Genomic DNA, 12,016 nt, shown 5'->3' on the forward strand with positions numbered 1-12,016 from the left:
AATTTTTAATTTAAAAAAAATATTATATATATATATATATGACCAATTTTTCCTTCATTTAATTATTTACTTTGTTTTTAATATCTCAAAAAGTCTCTACGCACAATTTCTCAACTTTTAACCACCCAATATAATATATCTTCTTTATTATATATAATGTGATACCTCTGTATGATCAACAAAAGTATTTATTTATTTTTTCTTTTTTGACTTTTTCTCTCATTTCTACAATTGTTTTATTTTGTAAACTCATCTTCTTAACTCATACATCTTCAATTACAATAATTTACTCTCAATTAATATTAGTAATATTCATAACTCTTAATTATTTAATGTAGAGAGTTATGACATCTTAAAATCATACCACTAATTATTATTTTTACTTTTATTTTTCATAGAAAAATATTTCGAACACATTTACGAAAAGTACAAAGGTTCAATCTCATTGATATTCTAACAAAAAGTACGCAAGTCGTCAAGACGTACTATCAAATGCCCCTTCAATATAATAGAAATGAAAGAATATTTTATTAGAGAATATATTTCAACTTATTAATTATGAATGTATTATCCATCATTAAATAGATGTTAAATTTGATAAATTTTATTATGTATCATCATTTCAAAATAATTTTTATAATAATAATTACCCTCAAAAAATAATACAATCGAATAATTTAATAAATATGTAATTAATCATTTTTTAAAAATTTAATACATATTTTAACACTCGCGCGAAGCGCACCCACATTTCTAGTGGCGTATAAGCATCCTTTTCGGAAGTGACATTTATTTTGGTTGGATAGGCCCATAATAAAGATGAAGATTACAGCAAAAAAATAAATAAATGTTAGCGTAAAATTAATATAATTATGATGAATTCATTTGTGTAAATATAATAATAAAGAAATAAAAAATGTTCAATTGACTTTTAAAAAGACGTTATTCAGTATTGGGTGGTCATTAATGAGTCGGAAAAAGTTAATTGAATTAAAAATAGACATGAATTCGAAATTAAAATTTTATGATTTTGGTTTTAAATATTTTAATAATAAACTCATTTTATTATTAACGTTATGAATTCATATTAATATTTACAATAATTTTAATGATTTTTCGCATATAAATTTATATTTCTTGTCATAAATATTAATTTCAATAAATCAAATAATACATTGATCTGCCCCGATTAAAGGTGGAGCATTAGTAGGTGATAATAAATTCAACTACATTGCCTTTAAAATGGAAGACTTTGACCTATTTGTGGAACCCCACTCCAACCCACTCAACCCACCACCACAAATAAAAATAAAAATGGGACCAAATATTAGCATAAAATTTCTGTGTAATATTAAAATTTGTAAATTTGACAATTCAAGAACTTCAAGTAATTATAGTACCATAGACATGTCAAACGTTTCAACACAAGTGGACAAATTAATTGGAGAATCCTGTTTCTTGATTTTCATACACGAATTTAATTGATCGACAATAAAATCATGATGAACTTACTTATACGAAATAAACATTAAATAAGTAATAAAACAATAATAACTTGGATAAGAAAATTAAATTGTCCTAAACTCCAATGCAGGAAACCATGAAATTTTTTTTTTTTTTTTTTTTTTTTTTTTTTTTATGGGAACAGACCTTACACGAGGCTCCCACCTCTCGTGCGCGGCCAGGGGTTGAGCCGCTCACCCCCAAGCTGTATTATAGAAACCATGAAAGTTTAAGAACTTAATATAATGCTTGTGAGAAAATAAAATTTAGATGACATTCAACGAGAAGGTAAGATACTATTTGTAATCACATTTGAAAGAACATGTAACATAAATTTTGCACTCACAAAGCTCATTAATTGCTTGTTAGCATTGTCGGGATCTTGTGTAACGATTTGATCATTCAAATAATATTGATTTGATCCATGCGTTATGACGAGTACTGCAGTTTCAAATAACTTTGCTGACTCGTGTCAGGCCTATTATTTTGCCACATGCACCTTTTGACTCAACCACCTATCAAATTTAGAATTTGTCTTATAAAATAAGACTTATATAATCTTATCAATTACTAATTATATAATATCAAGATTAATAATTAGTACTAGTATAATTTATCCATAATAAAGAGTTTAATGATAATAATGGAGTCTTGTTTAACAGTTTGATCATTTGAATGCCACTGATCTAATTTATGTCTCGTGTTTTGTTCTGCATCATCAATGCAACTTTTACTGACTCACGTCTAACTTGTCGCTTGTGCCACATGAACTTTTTATTCAACCATTCATTAAGTTCGATTTTTATCTCATACAATTTTATCTCTTATATAATAATTACTAATTTAAATTATATCATGACTAAGATAAATTATTCATAACAAAGAGCGTAAAAGTAATATCAAAATCTTGTGTAATGGTTTGATCATTTAAAGAACATTGATCTAATCTATGTTCGGTACTACATTTCTAATGTAATTTTTGTTGATTAACTTGTCGCTTTTACCACATGCATCTTCTAATTCAATCATATATTGACTTCAAATTCCTATACAATCTTATCTCTTGTTCGATAACTATTTATTTAAGTTATATCAGAAATAACAATTAACAATAATAAAAGTTATTCATAGCAACGAGTGTAATAATAATACCTGAATTTTGTGTAATAATTTGATAATTTGAATAACATTACTCTAATCCATGTCTCGTGTCCAATACCACATTTTTAATTCATTTTTTGTTGATTCATGTCCGACTGTCGCTTTTGCCACGTGCACCTTCGATTCAACCGCCCATCGAATCTTAATTTTATCTTATACAATCTTATCTCTAGTTTGATAATTATTAACTCCAATTATATCAAGGTTAGTAATTAGTAGTTGAACAAGTTAACCATATCTGATAAAGTTATATCACGACGAAGATAAATTATTCATAACGAAGAGCGTAAAAGTGATATTAAAATCTTGCGTAATGATTTAATCATTTAAATAACATTGTTCTAATCTATGTTCTAATGTAATTTTTGTTAGTTAATGTATGACTTGTCGCTTTGGCCACATGCATCTTCTAATTCAATCACATGTCGATTTCAAATTTTATCTTATACAATCTTATCTTTTATTCGGTAACTACTTTTTAAATATATCAGAATTAATAATTAATAATAAAAAATTATTTATCGCAACGAATGTAACAATAAGACCTAAATTTTGTGTAACCGTTTGATAATTTGAATAACATTGATTTAATCTATGTCTCGTGTCCGCTGCCATATTTTTAATGCAATATCTGCTGACTCATGTCCGATTGTCGCTTTTTCAACGTGTACCTTTTGATTTAACCGCCCATTGAATTCAAATTTTCTCTTATACAATCTTATCTCTTGTATAATATATCAAAATTAATAATTAGTAATTAAATAAGTTATCCATATCTGATAAAGTTATATCATTACTAAGATAAATTATTCATAACAAAGAGCGTAAAAATGATATTAAAATCTTGTGTAATGATTTGATCATTTAAATAACATTGATCTAATCTATGTTCGGTACTACATTTCTAATGTAATTTTTGTTGATTAACTTATCGCTTTTACCACATGCATCTTCTAATTCAATCACATGTTGACTTCAAACTTTATGCTATACAATCTTATTTCTTGTTCGGCAACTACTTATTTAAGTTATATCAGAATTAATAATTTAAAAAATTATTCATAGCAACGAGTGTAATAATAATACCTAAATTTTTCTGTAACAGTTTGATTATTTGTATAAAATTGATCTAATTTATGTCTCGTATCTGGTACCACATTATTTTTGCTGACTCACTTCTAACTATCGCTTTTTCCACATTCACCCTTCTGATTCAACGGCTCGTCGAATCCGAATTTATCCTATACAATCTTATCTCTTTTTCGATAATTACTAACTTCATTTATAGCAAGATTAATAATTAATAATTAAATAAGTTATCCATATTTGATAATGTAACAATAATACCGGAATCCTTCATAATAAAAAAATAAAAATGACAAAAATACGCATAATGTCCCTCAAACCTTTTTTTCTACGTGGAAAATAATTTTATAAGCAAACAATTTCTCCTTAAAAATTATACAATACATATTTATTTTAATTATTAATTTCAAATAACTAGTTCTGTCTTTAAACCACGGTTAATCAAAGCCCCACATAAAAAATCCTGCTGGAAATTTCAGGCCCATGGTTTGCTGCTGACATGGCAAAAGTATTGTCTCTAAGTGACATGGCAAGGCTTTATTGGAAGAATAATCTTACGTGGCACTCCATCGTCGTCATAACCACGAAAAATCCGCCTTTCTTTATCGGGTCCAAGTACAGTCAGTTGTTTCAACTAACCAAATCAGAAAACTGAGGTGGTAGATCTTAAATTACCGTAACAACCATGGCATTTTAGGTAATTTTACCCGAAAAACGAGGTGAATCTTGTTTTCACTTCCCCTTCTATGCCCCCGGTCTCATATAAATCCACTCTACAATTAGGACTTTTTTCTAATTTTTCCCAGATCTGATCCGCCGTCCGCCTACGGACACAGCCCTCTGCATTCACACCCTTCGTCGTATTCCGGTAACCGTTTTTTCTGAAGAAATTCAATTGTGAATGATTCGTTAGCTCATTCGCTACCAGATCCGTGTGTTACTTTGCTATCTCTCGATCCATTCAGCGCTGATCACTCAGGTATCGCTATTGGATCGTGCTTATTTAATGTGTTTCCGCATCAAATCAACTTGCTTTTACAATTGAACGTTATGCCGATGCAATTCCATAATTTTGTTATTTTTTTGTTGTACATGCATAATGAATTCATATCACTGGTTTGAGGATTCGGATATCACTGCGTATATGTTTAAGGCGTATTCACATTGGCTGATAAGTACAAACAAGTAGCCGTTTGGTCATGTTTATACGAAGACCGCTTTGACATTCGCTTGAAACTGTATTAATTTGTTTAATTAACACGGCTGAGATTTTGGCTGTTATTTTATTTAGCAATCTTTACCTTTCCAGAGATCTATAACTGAATTCTTTTTATTTTTAGTTTTGATTTCATTTACTTTGTCGATATAAGATCTCGTCATTCTACCAAAATTCTTAGTTATTCTACCAAGCTTTTGATTTTTCTGTACCAAAAGAGGACCCTTGAAAAGTGTGGCTGTGCCTTATTTTGTTTCTGCATGTCGACCTGGTCAATGAGAACTTTTTATTTGGTGTCAGCAGTATGATACCTGCCTCGATCAAATTTTGTTCTTAACTTGGAATGTTAATCTCAGGCATTTAGCAGTTGAAATGGCATCAACAGGATGGTTGAAAGGAAGAGTGAAAGCTGTTCCCTCTGGTGACAGTTTGGTGATAATGGGTAGTTCCAAGGCTGAAATCCCCCCTGAAAAATCTATTACCTTAGGATCTCTAATGGCTCCACGATTGGTATGATATGCACTAATAAACCTTACCTTTTTTATGATCCATATCTTCAAATTGCTCCTATATTTGTATCTCTTTTTCGTTGCTCATACTAGTTTTCCATTTGTAGGCACGTCGTGGTGGAGTGGATGAGCCATTTGCATGGCAAAGCAGAGACTTCTTGAGGAAGCTTTGCATTGGAAAGGTGTCCTTGCATCCATCATACTAACTTGTATAAATATTTATGAATCTTCTCTTTTTAGTAGTATAAGATTTAATGCATCCTTTTTATTCTTTAGGAGGTCACTTTCAAGGTGGAATATACTGTACCTTCCATAGGGCGAGAATATGGAACTGTTTTTCTTGGTGACAAGAATGTTTCAATGCTAGTTGTTGCTGCAGGCTGGGCCAAGGTTGGATTTGGTGTTAATTTCTCTGTTTCTCAGTTGACTTGTTTCCCACTATATATAGTTTCATGAAATGATTAATTTTGGTGGAACCAGGTCAGGGAGCAGGGTCAACAGAAAGATGATAATCCCTATTTGAAACCACTGCAAGATGCTGAAGAACAAGCCAAACAACAAGGTCTAGGTCGCTGGAGTAGGGTGCGTTTCTCATTGTCTCTGATGTTTTTGTTATTGGACAAATATTGTGAACTTCATCTTTTTACTTTATCAAGATCAGATACTGTTAACTTCACAGCAATATATTTCCAAGCTTTATAGTCTTTTGGATGGGTGGATGGGTTTTGAGCCAGGGAAGATGTTTTTCTGCTAACTGGAACATTAAGAAGTCGTTTACCTCTCCTTTTTTGGTGCCTATGTATTCTTATAGTTTTGTTCCATTTCGGTGCTCAATTCTTTCTATCCATACATTGTTTAGATGTTATGGAGCATATTTGTTGTCCCATTTTGTGGTCTGCTTCTGACTGCAAAACACCTTGTGCTGCGAGGATTTTATCTAGAAAGTGTTGAGCTTTGATATCTAACACTTCAAGTTCTGAGACAGTGGGTGGTATCCAGATTATCCCGTTATTTTTCTCTTGTTTCTCTTCTTATTTTGGTGTAAAAGGAGTATAACTAGGAATCTTGTAAGGGCTATCTGTTTATTACTTTTCAGTACCTTCTTGGGGTTACTAATAAAATTTCTACGTTATAAAAAAATTTCTTTTACTTGCTATTCTTTCAACTAGAAAGGCCTGCAACTAGATCTAATCTAAACTGTATTGATCTTTTATGAGTAGCTCCTGTCACTGTGGTATGTGTTGGGTGGTGGATCTTTTGTGTTGCATCTTTTTTCCATTTAGTTCAGTGTTCCATACATTTGCAATCAAGCTTGTTTTTTTCTTCCTTTTTTTTGCATGCGTAGTAATTCCTGGGGTACTGCTGTTTTCAGGCACCTGGTGCTTCTGAGGCATCTATTAGGAATCTACCTCCATCTGCGATTGGTGATGCTAGTAACTTTGATGCAATGGGCCTATTGGAGCGAAGTAAAGGTAAGCTTATAGAAGCATTTGTTGAGCAGGTTCGTGATGGAAGTACGCTGCGAGTGTACTTGCTTCCAGACTTCCAGTTCATCCAAGTTTTCGTTGCTGGAATACAGGTCAATGCAATACAAGTTAAATTTTCTTTATGACCAGATCTTGTTTCTTTTCCAGTTTGTTTATCCTTTTGTTTCAATAAACAGGCACCAACTATGGGAAGAAGAGCAACATCAGAAACTATTATTAATACTAGTGTTACCTCTGATGAACCAAACGGAGAATCAACTACTGAACATCGTGCAGCTCCGACATCAGCGCAGAGGTTGGCATCCTCAGCAGCATCCGTAACAGAAGTTGCTCCTGATCCTTATGGCAGAGAAGCAAAGCATTTTACCGAAACTCGTGTCTTAAATAGAGATGTGAGATTCTATTTGTTAGCTCTTAATGATTTGTGTTTCCTGTTTACCCTTTTTCTAATGTAGTTTACCATACAGGTTCGAATTGTCCTGGAGGGTGTTGACAAGTACAGCAATCTAATTGGCTCAGTGTACTATACTGATGGAGAATCGGCAAAGGACCTGGGATTGGAGCTTATTGAAAATGTACGTGATAGACATACTACTGCTGATACTTTAGAACATGTGTCTAATAAGAAGCTGAAGTTGTTATGAGGTCACTGTAATTGATACACCAGTATATTTTGTGTCTTTTTATTATAGGTTTCTTCAAGAAATTGGAAACTGTCTTAACCATAGATGGACCTTTCTTGTTGGTTTTCTCTTGTAAAGATTATTTATTTACTGATAGATTTTCTCTAATTTGGAAGGCTCTGCTTTTATGCTTTGATATGCTCAACAAACAGCTTATATCTTGTTCAGTAACACCTTTAGTCCTCTCATTTTGCTGGTCATTAATCGTACAATGCAGTCATTGATATTATGCATCTGTGTGCAGTATTCACCGGTTTCCTATCATAGTATTTATTACCTTTACATTCAGTGTGTGCTCAGAGTCTTTATTGCCATTACATTCAATGAGTAATATCTCTCCCATTTTGTACCATCTCTTGGTTTCTTTATGTGGATTAACAAGGGATCCTTCATCACCTAAATTTATTAGTTTTCTCTTGCCGTAACTTCCATAATCAGAAAAATATTTGTGATTTTTCCAGAAGAAATTAGCTTTTGTTTTATGGAATTGAAGCTGTAGCATAAAGAATGTTCATTTCGCTCGTCACTAATTTTTATATTAGTTAACTTACTTGACGGTGATCGTCTAGTTACTCCTAATTCTTGAAAGGAAATGTATAACTTTTTTTTTTTGGTTTCAGAACATTTAAGGTCAATCTAATCTAACGTTTATGCCCTCCCCCCTCTCCTTTGACATAGGGTTATGCTAAATATGTTGATTGGAGTGCAAACATGCTGGAAGTTGAAGCCAAGAAGAAGCTGAAAAGTGCCGAGCTTGAGGCCAAAAAGACTCGCTTAAGAATCTGGACGAACTATGTAGCTCCAGCAACAAATTCCAAGGCTATTCATGACCAAAATTTCACAGGAAAGGTAGCTATGAGTCAAAGGGTCATTTTAGTTCTTCCTAATCTCCTCTCTCTCTGTCTCTCTTCAAATGCTTTGTGCTTGGCTTTTTGTAGGTGGTTGAGGTTGTCAGCGGAGATTGCCTTGTTATAGCTGATGATTCTCTGCCATTTGGGGATCCATCAGCAGAAAGAAGAGTTAACTTGTCAAGCATTAGGTCTCCTAAAATGGGAAATCCTCGTAGAGATGAGAAGCCTGCTCCCTATGCTCGGGAAGCAAAGGAATTTTTGAGAAATCGCCTTATCGGAAAACAGGTATTGCTGTCTTTTCTGTTATCTTCTCTCCCGATTTTAGAGTTACAGAATCAGAAGGAGATGATTACTGACCTTATATCCTTTCAGGTGAATGTTTCAATGGAGTACTCTCGGAAGGTCAGCATGGCAGATGGACCTGCTGCTCCTACCAGTGGCGCTGATTCAAGGGTGATGGATTTTGGAACTGTATTCCTGACATCCAAGGATGGGGATGATGCCTCACCCGCTCCATCTGCTGCAGGCAGTCAGTTGGCTGGAGTCAATGTTGCTGAGCTTTTGGTAGCCCGCGGATTTGCAACTGTTGTTAGACATCGTGATTTCGAAGAACGTTCAAACTATTATGATGCGCTTCTCTCAGCAGAATCACGTGCTACTTCTGGGAAAAAGGGCATTCATTCTCCCAAAGAACCTCCGGTGATGCATGTAACAGACCTGCTGACGGTTAGTATCCTTGTCACTGGCTTTCTCATTTTATGTGGTGCTAAGGAATAACTATTTTTTTCTGTTTTACTTTCAGGCAGCGTCAAAGAAAGCTAGAGACTTTTTGCCTTTCTTGCAGCGTAACAGGAGGATGTCTGCTGTAGTAGAATATGTCCTCAGTGGTCATAGATTCAAACTGTTCATTCCCAAGGAGACTTGCAGCATTGCTTTCTCTATTTCTGGAGTGAGATGCCCAGGTCGTGATGAACCGTACTCTGAGGAAGCCATTGCCTTGATGAGGCGGAAGATAATGCAGAGGGATGTTGAGGTAATATTTTTTCTTTCTTACATTTGTAATGTGATACACATGAATTTCTCTCTTATTTCAATCCTATTGGCTTCTACATAGATCGAGGTAGAAACAGTTGACAGAACAGGGACTTTCATCGGAACATTATGGGAATCGAGATCCAATGTGGCAGTGACCCTACTGGAAGCTGGTTTAGCAAAGCTTCAAACTTCTTTTGGAACTGATAGAATCGCAGAAGTTCACCTCCTTATGCAAGCTGAACAGGCTGCCAAAAGACAGAAATTGAAGGCAAGAGCAAGATGTGTTATACTTATTAATCATGAATTTGTTCTTTACTATTATTAACAAGTGCCTCGATATAGATATGGGAGAATTATGTCGAGGGAGAGGAAGTTCCCAGTGGTGGTGCAGCCGAAAGACGCCAAAAAGAAGAGGTGAAGGTAATGTAATTAGACCTAATGCTTCTCAGTTAATTATTGTTTGTCATTATATTACCATCTGGATTCATTGTGAATACTATTTCGTCTTATGATTGTTTGACTTCTATAATTTTACATGTTCATGTTATCAGGTCACAGTCACTGAAATTTTGGGTGGGGGTAAATTTTACGTTCAGTTGGTTTCTGACCAGAAAGTAGCCGCCATTCAGAAGCAACTTGCTTCTCTAAATCTTCAGGAGGCTCCTGTAATTGGTGCCTTTAATCCAAAGAAAGGTGATATTGTTCTTGCTCAATTCAGTGCTGATAATTCATGGAACCGAGCAATGGTATGTGATCCAACAATCCTATTTCTCTTACTTTATTTTATTTATGTAAATAAGGCTTTGAATTAAACATTTAAAAATATGACTTGAATTACTGAGTTCCCTTTGTGTATGAAGGGAAATTCCAAGTTTGGATAGTTGTATGATGTCAAACCGTTGAATCTTCAAAACTGCATTTGGTACTTTTCACTTAAAAAGTTACTGTTGGAATGTGGGCTTTTCCATCAATCAAATAAACTATTTGCTTTAACTGCATTCCTTTTTTGTTTTTTGGGTCATCACATATCGAGTCTTTTCTTTGGACTACACATATATTTGAAGTAAATCCCTCTATAAAAATGACCTTACCTCGTCTTGCTGTTGCTCTTGTCTCATGAATTGAACTTTGTTCACCATCTAGTTGTCCCCTAAACCGTTTTTCTTTAGCCAATCCAATGCATATCTTTGTTGGGTCATTAATGTAGATAATTCAAGTTTCATGTCTTCTGAAGGATATAGGTGATTTTATTATGTTATATTTTTGCCTGTCATATCATATTCTTTGTCTGATTTTTCACTTGAAAATATGTTTAAGATTGTCAATGCCCCTCGTGGTGCTGTGGAATCTTCCAAAGACAAGTTTGAAGTTTTCTATGTTGATTATGGAAACCAAGAAGTTGTTTCGTACAGTCAGTTGCGTCCTCTAGATGCATCTGTGTCCTCCAGTCCTGGTCTTGCTCAGCTCTGCAGTCTTGCTCATTTAAAAGTTCCTGGGCTAGAAGATGATTATGGTCAGGAGGCAGCATACCGGCTAAGTGAGCTTCTTCTAAGTGGGCCAAAGGAATTTAGAGCTGTTATCGAGGAAAAAGACACTTCAGGAGGAAAAGTTAAAGGACAAGGAACAGGGACCGTCTTTTTGGTGACTTTGGTTGATCCTGAAAGTGATATCAGCATAAATGCTACCTTGCTTAAGGTTCGAAATTAATAGCCATTTTTATTTTAATTACATTATTTTACTCATTTCTATTGCTTTTGGATTCTGCTGAGTTTTTCAATAGCCACTAGGCCCCTGTTCAATACCCTCCACAGTATCATGGTGAAGCAGTGCCCTTGCATTTGGCTTTCCAAATTCCATTTAGCTAGACTAATCTTTTATCTGGCAGAGTTGGGTTTGAAATTCCTAGTGCTTCCACTTTCCTCTGTCCCTTCAAGGATTTTTTTTTTTGCCGGCGGTGTTCTAACACCTGTAAAATTTTCAGGAAGGACTTGCTAGGATGGAGAAAAGGAAGAGATGGGAGCCCAAGGAGAAGCAACAGGCGCTGGATGAATTGGAGAAGTATCAGACAGAAGCTCGTGAAAAGAGACTCGCGATGTGGGAGTATGGAGATGTCGAGTCCGATGAGGAGGATATCCCTGCTAGGAAAGCTGCTGGGAAACGGTGAATGCTCTTCAACAGAGTTAAACTGGTGGCAATTGTTAGTTTGGATGTGCCTTTTTCAGCCTAAAATCTCTACCAATCAGACAATTGCTCTCTAGAGAAATAGAGAGGTGAAAGTTTGAGTTAGCTTTATGTGTTGTTCACATGTAACTTAGGAGAGAGAGACTTCAGGAGGCGAGAGAAATTTTGTTCTCTTTCTTTTTCCCCACCTTTTTACTTAATTTTTTAAAAAAATTTATATGACTGAATAAACCAGCCTTCTTTGTCGTTCGTTCATCAGGGATATGATCAATTTTATCAAACTGTGAGGCAATATTTATCTTGA

General features: G+C 34.3%; 1 protein-coding gene across 1 annotated transcript; it reads left to right on the forward strand.

Annotated features, from left to right (window-relative positions):
- The first annotated feature begins 4,532 nt into the window (after positions 1-4,532).
- Positions 4,533-12,016, forward strand: LOC129893806 (ribonuclease TUDOR 1). Its single transcript, XM_055969207.1, has 17 exons — positions 4,533-4,729; positions 5,323-5,476; positions 5,583-5,657; positions 5,752-5,865; positions 5,956-6,057; positions 6,848-7,054; positions 7,139-7,354; positions 7,430-7,537; positions 8,324-8,494; positions 8,584-8,781; positions 8,869-9,222; positions 9,299-9,529; positions 9,611-9,799; positions 9,874-9,951; positions 10,083-10,277; positions 10,849-11,226; positions 11,513-12,016. The coding sequence occupies exons 2-17, from the start codon at positions 5,339-5,341 to the stop codon at positions 11,693-11,695; spliced, it is 2,937 nt and encodes a 978-aa protein (XP_055825182.1). The 5' UTR covers positions 4,533-4,729; positions 5,323-5,338; the 3' UTR covers positions 11,696-12,016.

Source organism: Solanum dulcamara, chromosome 7 (genome assembly GCF_947179165.1).
Source record: "Solanum dulcamara chromosome 7, daSolDulc1.2, whole genome shotgun sequence".
Lineage (NCBI taxonomy): Eukaryota > Viridiplantae > Streptophyta > Magnoliopsida > Solanales > Solanaceae > Solanum > Solanum dulcamara.